The sequence below is a fragment of the Vicugna pacos genome, unplaced genomic scaffold (genome assembly GCF_048564905.1).
Source record: "Vicugna pacos unplaced genomic scaffold, VicPac4 scaffold_19, whole genome shotgun sequence".
NCBI lineage: Eukaryota > Metazoa > Chordata > Mammalia > Artiodactyla > Camelidae > Vicugna > Vicugna pacos.
The window spans coordinates 63,235,771-63,258,010 of record NW_027328740.1 but is presented as its reverse complement, the minus strand read 5'-3'; the positions used below and the strand labels follow the sequence as shown (position 1 = coordinate 63,258,010).

Genomic DNA, 22,240 nt, shown 5'->3' with positions numbered 1-22,240 from the left:
TTTTTTGCTTTCTCCTTTTATTATATATTCCATATCAATAAATATAATTCTTTTAAATCCCTTTTAATGACTGTTTAACACTATATTGAACAGATATGTAAATAGTCCTAGGTTTCAGAAATTTATAAAATTGTCATTGCAATGCCACTGCAAAGAATATTTTGGTGTTTCTATTTTTAGTTACTAATTTGGACTAAAAATTAACAAGTTTGCTTTTTTCATCTAAAACATTGGTTATTTTATGAATGAACTGTAAGGATTTTAAATAACTTTTCAGTAATTTCAACAAAGAAATTATCTTTAAGGCAAAAATATATGATAGTTTGCAAATCAATTTTTATTATATCTTCACCTTTACCAGTGTCATATGTGTGTGTGTTTACACAAGTGCTTTAACTACCAGCAATGTAAGAAAAATCTGTGTACTAAAAATGTGAAAATAGTTTCCTGGTTTGTGTTTTCATTCTCCCAATATAGGTTTTGGGTGACAAGCTTCTATTTGCAAAAGTATACACCCTGTGGGAGGTGCTCTGTACATACGCTGAGATACTGCACATAATATTGCCTCTGAAGCCCAATGATCTGAAAACCCGGTCCTCAGCCTTTGGTAATTTCAGCTGTTTTATGAAAGTCCTCCAAGTGGATCAAAGTATCATCAAGCCGAAGCAAGAATTTTTCATTGCCCTATTTGAGAAGAGCTGCGTGAATGACTTTTATATTCAGGATAGAGATATATTCTTCAATCCCACCACCAGAGGCCGCATTGTAAGTCTAAACCGAGTTTAGCTGCTGTCTTGGGGATGATTTAGAACCTGCTGTTGAATTATCAGTGATTTGGTTTGGTTGGTTTGGTTTGGTTTTTAAAAGCTGCCCATAAAAAGGAAAAAAGAGAAAGAAAAGAAATATGCCTAGAGATTCCTGTTAGGATAGTAAACAGTGTCTGGTTAGTTACCCTGTGTAAACCACACGCTCTCTTAGAATCTTTTTAGGTTTACTTCATCCTTTCTCAGATCAAGTATCAAGTAAGGGACAGTGTTAAAAAAAATTCAGGATTAACAGGCTTGTGAGCTCCAGGATCTGCAAGGCAGCTTTCCCTCCCCATGGTGTAAGTCAAATGGCAAAAATGAAATAAAGCACCACATATCTCCTCCGGTGTTAACAGGAAAAGGCTAATCTTCTGGACCTTGTTTGTTCCTGGGTAAAATGAAGATAATATATCAGGAGGCGACAAGCTCATTTAAGGCAGGCACCATGTTGCCTTGTTCACTGCTGAATCCAAGGCACCGGGAAGGCTGAGTTTAACGAGTGAATGAATGAACTGTAGTCCCCCCAGAGTTACCATGTGGGACAGTGAGGATTAGCAGCTAAGAGCATAGACTCGAGAGGGAAGGGTACAGCTCAAGTGATGGGGTGCATGCTTAGCAAGCATAAGGTCCTGGGTTCAGCCCCCAACACCTCCTCTAAAATAGACAAATAACCCTAATTACCTCCCCATGCCCCACCAGAATTACCTTATTATCTCCCCACCACCAAAAAAGAAAAAAAAGAGAAGAGGCCAAGAGCGTAGACTCATGCTGGAATACATGTGCTGGTTTCTCGCTGTCGACCTTGTAAATGTCACTTAGCCTCTGTGTCTCTCAAGTTCCTCACCAATAAAATGGGGATAATTTTAGCACCCACCTCGTAGAGCTGCTATGGAGATTAATGAATCTATGTCAATGTTAGAACAGTCCTGGCTAATATTAAGTACTATGCATCTGTCAGCTTTTTTCATAATTACTGACAGATGTTATTATCGACCAAAGAAGTATTAGTTCTTTGTAAGGGAAATGCATGTTAGACCATTTCATTTATCATTTTCTGTAATTCAGGCTTTTCCCTCTGAAATACCATTTTCTGTCTGTGCACTAGAAAGCCACAAGTTTTTCCAAATTTCATCTGTCTGGGTTCTTGTCATGACGGCAATACTGCAGAGTGCTGACATTTTTTAGGGACTCTGTGTGAGATGACAGCGACCCCTCAAATTCAGGAGCGCTTTCTCTAACTGATAACATCTCGCTTGAAATGAAGTTTTTAAAATGTAACAGCTTCAGACGCTTAATGATGCCATAGATGCAAGGATGTTCTATCTAAGCTCTTTAAATAAATCCTTTCATTGAAATAAAGGAAATACTATATTATAGCGTTCTATGACTTTGCTATCTTTGCTATCCATTTATCTGACTCTCTAAGACCAAAGAAAGCAAAGAATGAGATTGATCATTACTACTGTGTGGTACACATATTTGTGGATGAAGACAATACTGAAATGTACTGTTTAAGATATTAAAATAGACACTAAACTGCTGCTTGATGCACATGCACGAACAGAACAGGGAGCTGGGTGCAGGGAGCAAACACTGAGTTTCCTGGATCAGAGACCCAGCATAGCAGTCCAGCCCAGCAGTCCATATGATTCATATTTATGTCCCAGCAATATTAGCAGTGAGAGTCTGAAATGAATTTTGGGGACACTTGCAAACAGCTGTCATGATTACTAATGTGGGACACCAGGATTCTACAGTGTTTAGTTGGAAGCTGCGCACAACCAGTTCTTTTCCACTAAAGCCTCTTGTAATTGCTGGTCCCACATCCAGGCTGAGGAATCATCTCATGTGGTGTTTGGGGGGAGATAAGTGGAGTCAGGACCCATGTTAAGGCTGGGTGGGTAATAATCTGGTGCTAGTACAGGAGAAAGGAAAGTAGGTCAGGTGGGAAGGAGAATGACTGGATTTAAATTTTGGTTCTTGAGTAAGCTAATTATATAACATCATGTCAAGTTTCTTTGTTGTTTATATTCCATGCGCTGTCACCGAATAACTACTGAATTGTGGGGACAAAAAGCCTGGGTTTTAGAATTGACCCTGCCCCCAACCTGCCAGAGTCCAGGTTCCTCTGGGTGTCCAAGGAGGGGGCTGAACCATCAGGTGTCCCTCCACTGCAGCAGTTTGGGCACTTGGTTGGCCTAAATTTTTTGCTGTGGAAGACTGGCTCGGTTGTAGGACATTAAGCATCTGCAAGGCTCTCACCAGGTACCCACGGTGGTCCTAGGACTGTGACATCCAAGCATTCCTTTCCACCCACGTTTACAAATGACCCTCAGGGGGTTAGTATTAATCCTGGGTGAGAATTATGAAAAATTATATGGTACCTCCATCCCTTCTGGCAAGTGAGGGCCCCTTATTTACAAATGACCACGAAGTGTTAGCACCACATTTTATCAACAGAACACGTGAACACGTGGTGACAGTGATGCTCACCTGTTTGCTTCTGCTTCCCAGTGCAACTTCAGCCTATGTCAGAGGACCTCAGCTGCCCCAGTGAACAGGGCCTTCTGTACAGGGAATGGGCTCCTCCTCGAAGCACAGACAAGAAGCAGCCCTTAGATCTCCTCAGGTGAGCTGTTGTGGAGAGCACTCCAGTGGGAAGAGCTCAGGGTTGCCCTCACAGCATCTGAGTGTGACAGTCCTCCAAGAGTATTACCAACCAGGAAGCACACAGGAGCTCTGAGCTTTGTTGCCCCCAAGTTTTTACTGGAGGCTTTATTAAAAAGACATAATTTATTGGGTCACTACCAACATGGCTAACCCAAACCCTAATTGTAAGTCAAAACTTTCCTTAGCCCAAAACGCTGAGCCCCTTCATCTCCTGGTGGTCACTCACTTGTCACAAAGCTCAAAGCCCCACTCCTCTAATCACATGGTTGGTGTCTCTGACAGGCCAGTCCCCATCCTGAGTCGTCTCATGGACACAAGCCATCCAAGGGTCCACCATGAATTGCAAAGGCACTCCTACTTGGAAAATTTAAAGCCTTTAGGGGTTGTTCAGGAACTGGGATCAAAGACCTACCAAATTCTTCATTAAATAGTAGTAAATGTTCGATTTCACTTAAATTATAAAATAAGAGAGAAATTCTCACTGCTTTGCTGTATCTGATGTTTGACACCGGTTCACTACACCACGTGACTGTAATGTCGCGCTCAGCATATCTTCTCAGAGCAGCAGTGCCGGCTGCTCCCCGGGAGATTATGCTGTTTGGGCAAGGCTACTGGGGGGAGGGAGGCCAAGGAGAACCGAGCAAACAAAAATAATCGGGCGAATAAGGAAAAAATGTAAGATTGAAAAGAAGGAATTAACACAGTTTTGAGATGGGAGGCTTGGGGGTAAGTGAGTCAAGAAAGCTATCTTTGAGTAGGTTACATGTGAGCTGAGATGGCGATAAGGAGGCTGGACTTTGAGGATCTGGGAAAATTCACCCCAGGAATAGAGGCAGCTTGTCCATTGGCCCCGAGGCACAAATGTACTCAGCAGGTTTGAGGAGATACTGGAGCCAGCGCTGGTGAGAGTGCTGAGACGCAAGGTTTAGAAGGGCTTCAGGAACATGGAAAGGAGTGTAGACTCTAAGTGCAGTGAGAAGCAGTCATGATAGTTTAAGCACTAAAGTAATTTTCTCTCACTCACAATTTTTCAAAGATAATGTGGAGAATGAATTGCAGGGATCCAGGAAGCAGGGAGGCCGGGTAGGAGGCACTTGGAGTGGGCCAGATGAGAGATGGTGGGAGCCAGGGAGGAATGCGTTTGGGGAGTGGAGCTGACAGGATGCAGTTATGGGCTGGCTGTGGATGGTGAGGAGAAGAGGAGGGTCAAGTTAGCCCCAGGTCGGCCTGGAGCCAGGTGCCTGTTCTTTCTCATCTCAGTGCCCCATGCAGGTGCACCTACTTTGGCAAACCTCTTAACTTTCAAAATGAAGGTTTTATAACACGGAAGTCTTTGTGTTTGTTTCACATTTTTTGGAAAGATTCAAACATGTACAGAAGTAGAGAGAACAGCACAGCCAGCCTGCCTGTATCAGTCACCCAGCTCCAGAATTATAAACTCAGAGTCACTGTTGTTGCACCTTTCATCTCCACCTCCTCCCTTCCCCCACTATGGGATCATTTTGAAGACAATCCTACATAGCTTAACCTTTCATTAGTGATATGACATGGTCTCTTTCTAATACAATTGGAATATTCCTTTTTTTTTAAGGGTTACAAAATAATTCCCTGATTGTCACAAAAATACACTTTTAAGTAGTTTTGGGGTTGAAGTCAGGATCCAGAATAGGTTCAGACATTGCAGCTAGCATATCTCTCAAGTGGGTTCTAATCTATAATTTTCCTGTTTCTCATTTTCCTTGAAATTTCTGAGGGGTTCCTCTATTTCCTGTTTGTCTGATTTCATTCTCCCCTGTGGTGTTAGACTTGTTTCTACATCCTATGTATTGGCTTTAAGTGATTTGATCCTCCCCTAAAATCTTGATCTGATTGAGGTTCAACTTTGTGCAAGAATACTTGTTCTGTGAAGTTTTGTACTCCTGTCATAAGGTACATATTGTCCAGTTAACTCTTTTTTGGTGACAGCAGTCAATAATGATTGTCACCCGGGATCATTATTTCATAAGGGATTTTATTTCATGTGGTCATACTCTTATTTTCTCCCTCAATTATCAGCAGGATCACAGACATGAAGAGGCACTTTCTCATTAACCAGTGTATCGTGTAGAACACAGTTTTAAGAGGATGTTTGTACATATGTAAATATTTAAAGTTGATACATTTTTCTTTTCTTTTAATTTTCTTTTTCTAATGGAGGTACTGAAGATTGAATCTAGGACCTTCTGCATGCTGAGCACACACTCTGGCACTGAGTGTACCCCATCCCCCTTGAGATTAATGTTTATATGATATTTTCCTTCTGTTATTTTTGTTTTATGTTACACAGAATTTGACTGCAGGGCAATGGGTTTGATGGCTCTTTAATCATTCTTTATGGGCTTTTGGGGTTTGTGTGTGTGTTTGTGTTTGTAAAGAAAACAATTTTCCCACTAGTTTAAGTATGTTTTACTAAGGAAAATATGTTGATCTGTTCCCTGCTCCTGGTCCATGTGTTCCCTTTGTTGCTTCCCACTAGTGACCCCTTGATCTCTGTGACAAGACTAGCATGTCTTTAATCCAGGTTGAAGGAGATCTGAAGAGATTTATTCAAGGAGATGAAATTTGAAGACAATGTATTGGAAAGTATTGAGAAAGTTATTCATTAGGAGAAGGTCTGGGGTTGAATTGTTATGTGCACAGAAATCTAAGCTATGAACCACCAAGACAATTATTAACTCCAGGGAAAACAAAGTAGGGAAGGAAAAAGTAAGGCTAGCAGACAACTTGCTACACCTGTGAACAGTCTGTACAGAGTCCTAATAATGTAAAGCAAGGATACTGAGCTGATCAAAATTATAATGTAATTGTATCAAAAGTTTGGAAGAATGAAGGTTTGGGTGTGTAGATGAGATGGTGTTTGAAAGAGAGCTGAATCCTCATTTTCCAAAATAGAAAGTTAAATAGGTGATACATAAAGATGAAAAAGTCTGTAGGCTGTGTTACAAGGATATTAGTCAGAGATAGGGAGTAATTATTCTAAAAGTCAGCAGTAGGAGCTGAACGTGGTTGCTTCTGGCCAGGAAATGGGGCGTTTGTTGGGAACTGCTCCTTTTTACAATCGGTTTTCGAGAACAGTTTGACTATTTAATGAATGTGTGGTATAAATTTGATAAAAGGAAATCAAAGCTGAATTTTGAAAAATTGATGTTAAGAATTGGGGTGTTTTTGACAGAGAGAGATAACAATTAGACAAAACTACATTTGAAGGGATCCTCATTATTCCTAGCATTTCAGCAAGGACTAGGATGCAGGCATCTGTTTAAGGTTCAAAAATTCTTTCTGACCTTCTTGCCGACATGTAACCTTTGGAAGTAATGAACACTCCGTCACTGTAAATATCCAGGCAGAGGCTGCCTGACCAGCTCTCTAACTGTAGCAGGGTGTGTTTACCATTGGCCAGTTGGAGCAGGCAACTTCTAACATTCTTTCAGTTTTGAATGTGGCATTTTCAGGACGGATAGTTGATAAGTATTTATTACAAAAAGCTTAACAAGAAAGAGTCCAATACACCTCAAACCCATTGCCAGGGTTTTCTCTGCCAGATACCATCCTGAGCCTGCCATCTGTGAGCCAGGCCACAAAGCCCAGTCACATGAGAATGAACACACTTTGTCACTCCTATCTGATTTGGCATTGGGCTCAGCCCTTTTCCCCATGGGATGGTCCAAGCCCAGGTCTCTGATGATGGAGCTGGTCTCACAGCAGCCCTGTGAGCGCTGGTCCAGCCCAAGGGGGTTCCTGCGTGAAGTTTCCCAGGACTACAGGCTTTCCTCTGAGCTGAGTCCCCCCTAGCGGGAAGCTCCAGCCTGAGCCGGAAGCCTCAGAGAGAACTCAGAGCTGAGGGAATCCACAGGTTTTACCCAGCACTGCCTAGTCAGCAGTGAGCCAGTTGAGGGAATTATCAGCAAAAGCAAGACACACCTGAGCCGCCGTCTCATTGTTCCGCCTCAACCCTAAACCCTCTGTGTCTGCCTGTCTGTGTCTGTCTCCGTCTCCCTGTCAGGACCAGCCTGGCACCGCTTCATGCTCTGCCTCCTTTCTTCTAATCTTGCCTCCCTGGCCTGTTCCATCTACTCCAGATTAACTGAGAAACATTGAAGGGTTTTTAAAACCTAGGAACAACAGTCGTGCTAGATACAAAGAATACAGGGCAGTACCTTCCTCAGTCACATCCCTCCTGCCCTCTCCCATTCCCACAATGAGTTTTATAAATATTTTGTCAGACAGACATTGCACTCCCAGTTGTTATTATTATCAGCCATTTCCTTATTATCTGTGGTTTACGATTCATTTGCTCCAGGGAAGTTCCCGAGATAAGGCAGGAGCAGATGACTGAGCCAGTTGTTGGTGTCCACTGTGTGAAGCCTGTTAAGAATGATCTTTGGGGGGATTTGTTGAATGTGCCAGACTGTCCAGTGAGTGGTGATGATCCCCTGCAACTGCTCTGGAGTCGGCCTCGTCCCCTCCATTGCTCTTTTCTCATTTATCTCTCATCAGCAGGTGAACCAGTGATCAGTACTTCTATGATATGTAAAACATTTCTTATTTCACGGTAGAATTTCGGGGCTGCTATAAAAAGGCATATGTTTTAAGTGTGAATTGTCAGAGGTTTAAACGTAAAGCCACCTTGATTTAGAATCAGAAATTAATATGATGGAGGGAGGGTATAGCTCAGTGGTAGACTGCATGCCTATCATGCATGAAGTCCTGGGTTCAATCCCCAATGTGTCCATTTAAAAAATAAAGAAATAAACCTAATTATGACCCCCCAAAAAACAAAGAAAAAAGAAATTAACATGAGGATGAAGCTACAGAGTGATTATATGTGTCTTCTGAAACTTCCTTCTGTCTTTCTGCAGGAAATTCTATGGGAAGAAGGTCTGAATCTTCTTTGCTTGGCTGGGCTATTACACTCAGATGCTCCTCCTGGCAGCAGTCGTGGGGGTGACTTGCTTTCTGTATGGATATTTTAATCAACATAACTGTACCTGGAGGTAATTTCTCTTTATTCCTTGTTACCGTGCTTACTTAACTTAGAATGACATTCTCCAGGAGCATCCATTTTGCTACAAATGGCCTATATTGTCAGTATTTATGGCCGAGTAGTATTCCATTTTATAAATATACCACTTCTTTAGCCAGTCATCCGCTGATGGACATTTAGGCTGTTTCCATGTCTTGGCTATTGTAAACACTGCTGCTATGAACATTGGGGTGCAGGTGTCATCTTGAAGTAGGGTTCCTTCAGGATATATGCCCAGGAGTGGGATTCCTGAGTCACATGGCAAGTCTATTCGTAGTGTTTTGAGGAAACTCAATACTGTTTTTCACAGTGGCTGCACCAAACTGCATTCCCACCAGAAGTGTAGGAGGTTCCCGTTTATCCACAACCTCTCTAGCATTTGTCATTTGTGGATTTTTGAATGATGGCCATTCTGACTGCTTTGAGGTGATACCTCATTGTACTTTTGATTTGTGCATCTCTAATAATTAGTGATATTGAGCATTTTTTCATGTGCCCATTGATCATTTGTATGTCTTCATGGGATAATTGCTTGTTTAGGTCTTCTGCCCATGTTTGGATTGGGTTATTTGGTTGTTTCTTATGAAGTCATATGAGCTGCTTATATATTCTGGAGATCAAGCCTTTGTCAGTTTCATTTGCAAAAATGTTCTCCCATTCTGTAGGTTGTCTTTTTTTTTACTTATGGTGTCCTTTGCTGTACAGAAGCTTGTAAGTTTCTTAAGTCCCATTTGTTTATTCTTGCTTTTATTTCTATTGCTTGGGTAGACTGCCCTAAGGGAACATTTCTGAGATGTATGTCAGATATTTTGCCTGTATTTTCTTCTAGGATGTTTATTGTATCTTGTCTTATGTTTATCTTGCTGAAGAGACCGTCTTTATTCCATTGTATATTCTTGCCTCCTTTGTCGAAGATTAGTTGACCAAAAGTTTGTGGGTTCATTTCTGGGCTCTCTATTCTGTTCCATTGGTCCATATGTCTGTTTTGGTACCAATACCACGCTGTCTTGATGACTAACTCTACAGTATTGTCTGACGGCTGGGAGAGTTATTCCTCCAGCCTCTTTATTTTTCTTCAGTAATGCCCTGGAAATTCTATGTCTTTGATGGTTCCATATAAATTTTATTGTGATTTGTTCTAGTTCTATGAAATATGTCCAGGGTAATTGCATAGGGATTGCATTAAATCTGTAGATTGCCTTGGGGTGTGTGACCATTTTAACAGTATTGATTCTTGAAATCCAAGAGCATGGGATACCTTTCCATTTTTTAAAGTCTTCTTTAATTTCCTTCACCAGTGGTTTATAGTTTTCTGTGTATAATTCTCTCACGTCTGTGGTTAGATTTATTCCTACTTATTTTATTACTTTGGGTGCTATTTTAAAGGGGATTGTTTCTTTACTTTCTTTTTCTGTTGATTCATCATTTGTGAAAAGAAATGCAACTGATTTTTGAACATTAATCTTGTAACCTGCTTCCTTGCTAAATTCTTCGATCAGCTCTAGTAGTTTTTGTGTGGAACTTTTAGGGTTCTCTATATATAATATCATGTCATCTGCATATAGTGACACTTTTACCACTTCTTTTCCAATTTAGACCACTTTTACTTCTCTTACTTGCCTGATTGCTGTGGCCAGGACTTCCAAGGCTATGTTGAGTAGGAGTGGTGATAGTGGGCATCCTTTTCTTGTCCCAGATTTTAGTGAGAAGCCTTTGAGTTTTTCACCGTTTAGTGCTATGCTGGCTGTAGGCTTGTCATATATATCTTTTATGATGTTGAGATATGCTCCCTCAATACCCACTTTTGTGAGAATTTTTATCATAAATGGGTGTTGAACTTTATCAAAAACTTTTATGCATCTATTGAGATGATCATGTGGTTTTTGTCCTTTCTCTTGTTGATGTGAAGTATTACATTGATTGATTTGCATATGTTGAACCACCCTTGTTTCCCTGAGATGAACCCCATTTGAGCATGATGTATAATCTTTTTTATGTTCTGTTGGATTCTATTTGCTAGTATTTTGGTAAGGACCTTTTGCATCTGTGTTCATCAGTGATATTGGTCTGTAATTCTCTGTTTTGGTGGTGTCTTTGCCTGGTTTTTGTATCAGGGTGATGGTGGCTGCATAGAAAGTGTCTGGGAATATTCCTTCTTTTCAATCTTCTGGAAGAGTTTGGAAAGGACTGGTATGAGTTCTTTTTTGTGTGTGTGTTAAAATTCCCCGGTGAAGCTGTCCACTACTGGACTTTTATTTGTAGGGAATTTTTTTTTATTGTTTATTCGATTTCATTCCTAGTGATCAGTTTGTTCAAGTGGTCAGTTTCTTCTTGATTCAGACTTGGTGGTCTGTATGTTTCCAGAAACTTGTCCATCTCCTCTAGGTTATCCATTTTTTTCCATGTAGTTTTTCATGATATTCTCATATGATATTCAGTATTTCTATGTTATTTGATGTAATTTATCCATTTTCCTTTCTTATTTTGCAAATTTGTGTTCTCTCTTTTTTCTTCTTTGTGAGTTTGGCCAGAAGTTTGTCGATTTAATTTACTCTTTCAAAAAACTAGCTTTTGGTTTGAATATTTTTTTATTTTTTTAATCTCTATTTTTTTTATTTCCTCCCTGATCTTTAATGTTTCCTTCCTTCTGCTGACTTTTGGGTGTTTTTGCTCTTCTGTTTCTAGTTCTTTTAACTGGTGGGTTAGATTGTATATTTGATATTGTTCTTATTTGAGGAAGGCCTGTATCGCCCTAAACTTTCCTCTTAGCACTGCTTTTGCTGCGTCCCAAAAGTTTTGTGTGGTTGTGCTTTCATTTTCATTTGTCTCAAGGTATTCTTTAATTTCAGCTTTGATTTCATCATTGACCCATTGGTTTTTTAATAGCACGTTGTTTAATCTCTATGCTTTCCTTTTTTTCTCTTTTGTTTCTCCTTAGTTGATTTCTAGTTTCAATGGCATTGTTGTCAGTAAAGTTGCTTGAGATAATTTCTATGTTCTTAAAATTGTTGAGGCTTATTTTGTGACCAAGTACATGATCAATCCTAGAAAATGTTCCACACGCACTTAAAAAGAATATATATCCTATTTTAGGGTGTTGTAATGCTCTGAAAATATCCACTAAATCTAATTTTTCTATTGTATCATTTAATTTCTCTGTTGCCTTCTTTATTTTCTGTCTGGAAGATCTGTCTAGTGATGTTAATGTGGTGTTAAAATTTCTGACAATGATTGTATTCCCATCAATTTCCCCCTTTATCTTTGTTAGTAGTTGTTTTATGTACTTAGGTGCTCATGTTGGGTGCATATATACTAATGATTGTAATATCCTCATCTTGTATTGCTCCCTTAATCATTATAAAATGTCTTTATTTATCTTTCTTTATGGCCCTTGTTTAAAGTCTATTTTGTCTCAAATCAGTACTGTTACATCTGCTTTTTTGGCATTTCCAGTTGCATGGAATATCCTTTTCCGTCCATTCACTCTCAATCTATATGTGTCCTTCTCCCTAAAGTGTGTCTCTTGTATGCAGTGTATTGAAGGTTCTTGCTTTATTATCCAGTCTGCCACTCTGTCTTTTGACTGGAGGATTTAGTCCATCATTTACAATAATTAATGATAGATGAGTGTTTATTGCTATTTTGAACTTATTTTTGCAGTTGATTTGGTATTTCTTCTTTGTTCCTTTCTTCTTCCTTTTGTGGTATGGTAACTTTGTTTTGTATCATCTTGGATTGTATTTAGTTTTTGTGACTCACTTGTAAGTTTTTGGCTTGTGGTTACACTTTTTTGTAAGTTTGTTAACCAATTACTGTAACTGTGTGTACTAAACAGATAGAAATGTAATCTCAAACCCATCCTATGGAGAATACAATATTTAAAAAAAAAGAAGAAGGAAGAAAAAATACTCTATATTTTCTTGCTTCCCTCTCCCACTCAATGATTTAGATATCTTCTTTTACAGTTTCATGTTTATTCTATTTGTAATTCATGGTAGTTATCACCTTTCCAGTTATGAGTTCTCATTCCTGTAGCATCCTGCTTCTTTTCTATTTAGAGTAGACCTTTCAATATTTTTTTGCATGGGTTTAGTGTTGCTAAAGTCTTTTAGTTTTTGCTTCTCTGTGAAATTCTTTATCTCTCCTTCTATTCTAAAGGATAGCCTTGCTGGAGAAAGTATCCTAGGCTGCATCCTTTTTTTCATTAAGAACTTTGAATATATCTTGCCACTTCCTTCTGGCCTATAGTTTTTCTGTAGAGAAATCAGCTGAGAGCCTTCTGTTGTAACTCACTCTTTGTTTTTCTCTTGCTGCCTTTAGGATCATTTCTTTACCCTTCAGTCTGGCCATCTTGATTATGATATGTCTTGGTGTGGGTCTCTTTAGGCTCTTCCTGTTTGGGAACCTCTGAGCCTCCTGTGCTTGGGTGTCTGAATCCTTCTTTAGGTTTGGGAAGTTTTCAGTCATGATTTCTTTAAATACCTTTTCCATCCCCTTTGTTCTTTCTTCCCCTTCTGGAACCCCTATTATGCATAGATTGGCATGCTTTATATTATCAGATAGGTTCCTTATATTGCTTTCATTGTTATATATTTGTTTTTCTCTCAGCTGTTCTGATTGGGTGCTTTCTGTTGTCCTGTGTTCTAGGTCACTTATTCGTTCCTCTGCATTATCTAGCCTGATTTTTACAGCCTTTAGGTCAGATCTCATTTCAGCCAATTAATTTACCAATTCTAATTGGCTCTTCTTTATAGCTACTATTTTGTTTTTGACATATTTTATGTCTCTAAACACTATCTCTTTTAGTTCCTTCAGTAATTTGATCACTGCTTTTTTGAAATCTTGATCTAGTAGGCCATCAATGTCTATTTCATTGATCATTCTTTCAGGGGATTTCTCTTGCTCTTTTAATTGGGAATACTTCTGCTTTTTCATACTGCTCATATCTCTCTGGCACTGTGGCTTAAGGAGTATCAGTTATCTATTGTGGTCCTTAAAGGAGTTTATTTTTTTATCTATCTAAAGCCTATGTGGAAATAAAACTTAAAAACGAGAGAGAGAGAGAATTTTAAAAAAATGGAGGAAAAGAAGGTTTGAAAACAGTGTATAATCAACAATAGAAGAGCAAGTAGAAGCAGAATAGCAGTCGAGTTGAGATGTCTTTTTAAAGCCTTAATAAAATGAAGAAAAATATCAAAACACAATATTTAAAACCTGTGAATAATCAATAACAGATCAAAACCAAGAGAATTAAAAATGAAATGAGAACTGTAAATGTATAGAACTATTTAAAAACTAAGGATTAAAAAGGTAACAGAAAATAAAACAGGTATAAAAAGATTTAAAAAACAAAGATGCATTCTCCTAGAGACTGTGCACTCTTAATGGTTTTATTGAGAGGTCTTTGTGTCTTCGCCCTGTTTCACGAAATCAGCTTGCTCTCTTGGCCCCCTCGTCTGTGCTACTCACAGTGTCCGTCAGCAAGAATATCGTGCACCTCCAACACTGGGTCAGGTGCTGCTCTCCTTCGTGGTGGGCAGGTGGGTTACTCCCCCTCCAGAAGCCACAGTCAGTGCTGTGCCAGTTGCTCCATAGGTGGGCTCAGCTTCAAGAATAACAGCTTTATGTAGGTATAATTCACATACCATAAAATGCAGCATTTGAAAGTGTGCATTAGTGTTTTAAGTACATTTCAGGGCTTTGTAGACATCACTCCCAAAAGGAACTGGTACCCTTTAGTAAGTCAGTCCCTAACCTTCCTTTTCCCTTAGCCCCCAGCAGCTACCACTCTACTTTCTGCCTCTATGGATTTGCCTGTTCTGGGCATTTCATATAAGTAGAACCGTACAGTATGCTGCCTTATTTGATTGTCATCTTTCATTTAGTGTGACGTAGTCTAGACTCATCCATGGTGTAGCATATATCAGTACCCAAATTCCTTTTTGTGTTCAAATAATATGCCATTGTTATAAATACTCCACATTGCTTATCCATCCATCAGTTGATGATGAATAATTCTGCTCTAAATGCTCATGGACAAGTTTTTGTGTGAACACATATTTTCAGTTCTCTTGAGGATATATCAGAAAATGGAATTGCTGGGATTTATTCTACTTTTAAAATTTTGAGGAATTGCTAAAGTAGTTTTTATAGTGACTGCACCATTTTATATTTCCAGTAGTAATGTATGAGGAGTCCAGTTTCTCCACATCCTAATCAACACTTTATTACTGGGTTTATAGATACATATTTATATATCCTATATCATATATATTTGTCATCCTTGTTGGTATGAAGTGGCATGTCATTGTGCTTTTGATTCTGTTTCCCTAATGCCTACTGATGTTGAACATCTTTTTATGTGCTTATTTCCCATTCGTATGTTTTTTTGGAGAAACATCTATTTAAATTCTTTGCCCATTTTAATTGTATTTGTCTTTGTATTGTCACGTTTTAAGTCTTCTTTGTCTATTCTGGATAAAAGTCCCTTATCAGGGAAAATATTGGAAATAATTTCATCCATCCTGTGGATTGTCTTCTTACTTTCTTGATGAAGCCCTTTGAAGCACAGAAGTTTTTAATTTTACTGAAGTCCAGTTTACTTGATTTTTTTCTTTTGTTGTTTGTGCTTTTGGTGTCATATATTACAAGTATTTGTAATCCAAAGTCCTGAAGATTTTCTCATTGTTCATTTTCTAAAAGTTTTATATTTTCAGGTCTGTGATTTATTTTCAGTTAACTTTCATAAATGGTGTTAAGATAAAAGTTCAGTTTTCTTTCTTTCCAGGTGTATGTGCAGGCGTTCCAGCATCATTTTTCTAAAGATTATTTTTTCCCCATTGGATTGTCATGGCACCTTTGTCAAAAATTATTTGGCTACGTGTAAGAGATTGTTTATGGACTCTCAGTTCTTTTCTCTCAATCTATTTGTCTGTCCTATATGCAAGTACCACACTGTGTGGGTTAGTTTTGTTAGTGAGTTTTGAATTTGGAAACTTGAAATCTTTGTTCTTTTTCAAGATTGTTTTGACTATTCTGGGTATCTTGCATTTCCATATTAGTTTTAGGATCAGCTTGTTCATTTCTGCCAAAAAGCCAGAGTTGCATTGCATCTATAGGTCATTTTGAGGACAATGGCCATCCTAACAATAATAAGGTTTCTGATCCATGAACACAGAAGAGCTTTCCATTTATTTTAGGTCATTTTTAACTTCTATCAGTAGTATTTTAGTTTTCTATATGCATGTTTCAGACATTTTTCTCAGTATTCCACATATTTTTCTTAATATTCCTAAGTATTTTATTTTTTTTGATGCTATTGTAAATGAAAATGTTTCCTTCATTTTATTTTTACATTATTCTCTGCTGTTGTATAGAAATATAATTACTTTTTTATATATTGATTTGTGTCTTACAATTTTGGTCAGACTGGGTTATTAAATATAATAGGAATTTTTTTCTTTACTCTCTTTATTTTCCTTTGTCAATTCCTTGTGATTTTAATATATAATATCATGTCATCTGGAATCAAAACAGTTTTATTTCTTTCTTTCTAATCTAGATGCTTTATTTTCTTTGTTTGCTTTGACTTGAACCTCTAGTACAATGTTGATTGTGTGAGGAAATATTTCAGTCTTTCAACATTATGTATGATCTTTGCTCCAGGTTTTTCATAGTTGTTCTCTGTCAAATTGAGGAAGTTCTCTTCTATTTCTAGTTTTTATACATTTTTTCTATTAATATGGCATATTACATGAATTGACTTTTGTATGTTGAACTCCCTTTGCATACCTGGATATATCCCACTTAATTGTGGTCTATTTTATATGTTACTGGATTGGATTTGCTTGTATTCTGTTGAGGATTTTTGCATTTATATTCATAAGAGATAGTCTTTAGTTTTCTTGTGATGCCTTTGTCTGGTTTTGGTATCAGTGTGTACTAGTCTCATTGAATAAATTGGGAAGTGTTCCCAACTCTTTATTTTTAGATGAGATTGTGAAGCATTGTTTTCTTTTTTTTGTTTGTTTTTTCTTTAAGTAGTTGATGGAATTCACCAGCAAAGCCATACGGGCCTAGCATTTCCTTGTAAGAATGTTTTGGATTACTATTTTCATCACTAATTACTGTAGGATTATTTGAGTTTTCTATTTCTCCTTGAATTAGCTTCAGTCATTTATGTCCTTCTAGGAATTTATCAATTTCATCTAAATTATCTCATTTATTGGCTATATAATTATCCACAATATTCCCTTATATTACTTGTTATCTTTGTAAGGGCAGTAGTGACATCCTTCCTTTCATTTCTCATTTTAGTAATTTGAATCCTCTCTTTTTTTTAATACTAGCTAAAAATTTGTCAATTTTGTTGATCTTTTCAAAGAAGCAACTTTTCTTTTTGTTTATTATTCTCTGTTGTTCATCTATTCTCTATTCCATTTATTTCTGCCTTTAGTATTTTGATTAGAATGTTTAATTCATTTACATTAATGTAATTTCTTATCAGGTTGAAGGTACATCTGCTATCTGCTTTCTATATGTCTTTTTTTATCCATTCCTCTATTACTACACTTTTTTGTTTAAAGTAGGCATTTTCAAGTGTTCCATTTTAATTTGTTATTTATTTTATCTTTTTTCCTCCTCCTCCTCCTTCTCTTCCTCCTCCTTACTTCTCCTCCATTGCCCAGAAGATTATAATTAACATCTTGTTTTAAAGCAATCTAGTTCACATGAATGCCAACTTCATTTCAGTAGTGCACCAAAACTTTGCTTTGGTATCAATCTTTTCCCTCCCCCTCCTCATGCTGTCACTGTCTTACAAATTACACCTTTATGCATTTATAAGCACATCTACACAGTTTCATAAGTATTGTTTTATGCAGTTGTCCTTTACATCAAATACAACCAAGCATTTACATGTAATACTCGATTTATACTGTTTTATTTTTTTACTCATGTAGTAGTGATCTTTATTTTTCAGGTGAGTGTCCTTTCATTTACACCTGCTGGATTATCCTTAGTATTTCTTGTAGGGCAGGCCTGTTAGCAATGGATTCTTTCAGATTTTGATTTTGTAGCAGTGTCTTAATTTCTCCTTTAATTTTTTTAAAGAATCATTTTGCTGGCTATAAAATACTTGGTGACAGTCTTTTCCTTTTATCACTTTGACGATACCGTCCTACTGCCTTCTAGTCTCCATGGTTTTTGATGAGAAATCAACTGTCTTACTGAGGAGCCTTTCTATATGTTGAGCCACATTACTCTTTCTGCTGTCAAGATCCTTTGTTCTTCTGTTTTGACACACTGAGTCTGATGTGCCTATTTTAGATGTCTCTATGTTTATACCACGTGGAGTTTGTTGAGCTGCTGGGATGTACAAATTAATGTTTTCATCAAATTTGTGAAGTTTTCAGCTATTATTTCTTTATTTATTCTTTCTGCCCCTTTTATTCTCTCCTACCTTCTGGCGCTCCCATTATGTGTGTATTGGTATTGTTGATGGTGTCCCACCTATCTCTGACACAGTGTTCATTTTTTTTCATTCCTTTTTCTTTCTGATCCACAGACTGCATAATCTCAGTAGTTTTAATTTAACTGACTTTTTCTTCAACAAGTTCATATCTACAGAGAAACCTCTTATTGAAGTTTACATTTTAGTCATTATATTTGTATTTCTAGAATTTCTGGTTGGTTTTAAAATATAAATTTTATTTATTGATATTCTCTGTACAATGAGATGTTCACATAATTTAATTCTTTAGGCATGGTTTCTGTTAGTTTTTTGAACATATGTGTAATTGCTTATTTATGTCTTTGTCTAGTAAGTCCAGTGTCTGGGCTTCCTCAGGGAGTTTCTATTGACTACTTTTTCCCCTGTTATGGCCAAACTATTCTGTTTCTTCATACATTTTGTAATTTTCTTTTGAAAGCTGGACATTTAAAATATTACATTGTGGCAGATCTGAAAGCCAGATTTTCCTCATCTCAAGGGTTTATTGTTGCTTCCATTGTCATTGCTGCTGCAGCTATTTATTTAGTTACTTTCCTGAACAAATTCTGTAAAGTCTGTATCCTTTATCATGCATGGCCATGAGATCAGTGTGTGTGAAGAATGCCTAGTTGTCATCACTATAATAATGATTGGACAGTGATTTCTTTCAATGCCTGGAGCCAATCATTTGAGCTGTTGCCCGGTGGCTGTGTGTCTGCGTGCTGAGGGATGCCCTCAGCAACGGCAGGCAGTCTGCAGCTCTTCCATAGCCTTTAGTTCTTGCTTATGCAGAACCTCAAGTTCAGCCAGAGTTGAAGGCTTAAGATTATCTCAGATTTTCCTTGCCCTGTGCCACACATGTGTATGGCCTTCTACAATTCTCAGAATTTTTTGGAGCTTTTTAACCCTACCTTCACCCCCAGAACGTCTCATTACCCAATTTTGCCTTCTAAATTTCCTAGTCAGCATCTAGTTAGCCTCTACTGGTACCATTGCCTCAGGCAGTTGTAATGTTAAATACTCACTGCTGATTGTTTTCCACAAACACTCTGGGGACAGGCTGTTGCACAGCATGAGTTTGTGAAAGGTCAAATAGTGACAGCTCTCTGGGGGCGGATTTTTTGGGTAACTTTAAATCACTTCTGCCCCTACCTTGATTGTGAGACTATTGCTTTTAAAGGCCACCATTTAGGTGTGGATACAGGGATGGGGTAGATCAAGTTACAATACCACAAAACTCACTATCTTTATGGAGATTTAGCTGTTTTTTTTTCTCAAATAAAGACTCCCTGGATTGCTGGAAGTCTTGGTTTAATTTCCAGAGTTCTACAGAGGTTAATTTTGACAAATTTTGCCATTGTCATTGCTTCATAGAGGAGTAAGTTTTCCAAGATATTTCCTCAGATATTCTAGAAGTGTATCCCATTTGCATTTGTGTTTAACTGAGTTACTTGCAAGACTAACTAATTCTATAGCTCCAGCCCCATTCACATAAGAGTCCACCTGCATGGCTTCTCCTACAGGGAGCAGTGTGCAACCTGTTGTCAGATTGTTGTTTTTCTTATTAAAGTGTAGGGGTATTTAAAAATATGCTCATGAATAGCCTTTTGTCATTTTTACAAGTTATGAAACTTCCACTAGTCTGTGGCTATTTTTTCCCCTCACTTTTCGTTGCTTTGATGAAATTCTCACTTTTAAGAATTTTCAGTATAGCAGTTTGTGGATGCTGATCACACGGGTGAGGCATTTAACTACTGTCTAAACCTCAGTCTTTGCTCTGATTCACTGTCTAAAGCATCTGAACACATCTACTGAACACCGTATACCAATGGATGCTGGCAGCCCTAATTAAAAAAATGCTTTTTAAGTAAAGCAAAAAAATATTAACTTTGACACTGGAAAAGACAAATCTCAAATTTCCTTGCTGATCTTGCTTTCTGTGATCATGAGCTACATCATGTTTTTAGAGCCGACAGGCATATTAAGCTACTGATTTTATTTCATCAGATTTTAGAATACAGAACACATTTCAGACCCACTTATAGCACCATATGTGTATCTTTAAGGATATGTACATATGATGATGTCTTTATTATAAGTACCTTATTTTAAGTACCTACTGCTCTGCACCTCATTAAGGAAAGCTTGAAACTGCAGTACTTAAATTTTTCATATCACCATCATCCCATAGCATCTCTTTTGCACTTAGATGTTGTGTGGCAGAGTATTCTTCTGCTCCCTAGAAATGATCAATTTTGAAGGGGAAAAAAAACCCTCCTCAAATAAATATACTTCAAATCACACACTTATCTGAACAATGGCCACCATTTTAGTCCACACCAATCCATCTACTCATACTGACTCAGAGTCCTCAACATAGACAATCCACCCCCTGAAGTCAGGATCCTCAGCACACGTTCTATCCCCTCCCCATTCCTTGTTGATTCTGACATACTTTTGTCCAACGCGTCCTGCCCCGTCTCTTCGCTGCCTGACTGCAGTTTTTAATTTTTACCTTTGAGTTCCAGGCTGCGCCTAGTGATTTCCAGAAAAACACCAGACACCTGGCTCATCAGGAGGGGTGGGGAGGATTTCAGAAAGCTGTTAACCTAACTTACTTGCAGATAAGTGAGTGGCTATTGTGAGCAATCCTTCTAGATATCTGCCATGCCGACTGCATCCACCCCAGCAAAATAACGTAGCTCCTCCAACCACCTCTGCCTCCATTCATCTGGGTTTCTGCTTTCAGTGACACTCAGATGCTGCTGATGGGCATTATATATATATATATATTTTAATTGAAGTATAGTCAGTTACAATGTGTCAATTTCTGATGTACAGCACAATGTTCCAGTCCTCCATATTCACATATATATGTATGAATTCCTTCTCATATTTTTTTACTTAAGTTTATTACAAGATATTAAATATTGTTCCCTGTGCTATATAGAAGAAATTTAGTTTTTTAAGCTATTTTTATATATAGTAGTTAATATTTGCAAATCTCAATCTCTAATGGGCATTTTTAAAGCCACATCTGGAACCCTTGTTGCAGAAGAGTCTGAGAAATATATTTTCAACCTCATAGCCTTTTGGTTAGGAAGTTGGAATAAAGGCTGAGCTGGCTCACCTTACTTGTCTGCCTTTATGAGTAAAGGGGTCTGGAGTTTCAAGGCCCAATGAAATGTCCCAGCCCTTCAGCAGCAAACTCTTAAAGCAACCAAAATGCTCCCATCTACCAGAGCATGACTTGTCCTTAGACACTGCTGGACATAACCACCGACGCTGTCTAAGGCATCGTCTTCATCTGGTGCACACTTTCTTTAGATGTGTAATATCCTGATTAACAGGACAAGCTGGTTTGGATTCCCAAGGTCACAGGCAGCCTTCTGCCTGACTTTGGTATATATGTGTTCATTAAAGAGTCCTCTCTCACATCAGCTAGAGCTGCCTGGTGTGTGGTTTGCCAGAGAATGTGGGTGCAGTGCTCCCCACCAAAGTCCTACCAGTTGTTTTATTGCAGGAAGAGAGAGAGCAAAAGAGACAGAACACGAAGTTCTTGTCCAGCCTCAAACACAGTCACCCCCGCCCAGGGCTCTTGCTCTGGGACACACAGAAGTGCAGGTTAGCAGCGATGTGGCCCCGGTGTACTCCAAAACATGGTGTGGTTGTACTGGGCTATCTGTGTCTTTCATGGGCCCTGCAAAGTTCTCGGCTTCGTGAAATGGGGAACTAAGGAACTCCCACCCATGGCTGTAGCTCCCAGGGTTTGCACCCTTACGGGTTTTGAGGATTTACTGGCAACTCATTCTTTTTCACCGGGTCATTTCTCGGTTACAGGGCAGTCCTGTGACTTCCTTATCAGAACTGCTCCATAAATTCGGGATTTAGTGAAAGATGCCATTTTAGCCTGTAAGTTCAAGTTCAGGGAGGAGGAGGAAGACAGCACAGATCAGAATTGCTGTTTTCCTTTTTTTATTATTGTTTTCATAAGGCATCTCCTGTTGTCAAATAGACACTGAGCAAATGAATGACTGTTACACTCCCATTTGAAGGATGAGGAAAATGACACTCAAGGAGAGGAGGCAAACTTCCTGAGGTTCCAAAGACAAAAAGGGATGAGCACAAAATAAGATCCCTGCAAATTTCTTGGCTGCCATCAGCCTTTAGGTCAATGACAGAGTGCCGTGTGTAGTAGTAAAGTTGTAGCGT

General features: G+C 38.3%; 1 protein-coding gene across 1 annotated transcript in view; it reads left to right on the top strand.

Annotated features, from left to right (window-relative positions):
- The window catches only part of LOC140693129 (uncharacterized), a 59,841-nt gene that overhangs the window by 11,261 nt on the left and 26,340 nt on the right, over positions 1–22,240 (top strand). The window contains exon 4 of the mRNA XM_072957200.1: positions 478–765. Coding sequence (XP_072813301.1) covers positions 478–765 — 288 coding nt within the window. The remainder of the gene's footprint in view (positions 1–477; positions 766–22,240) is intronic.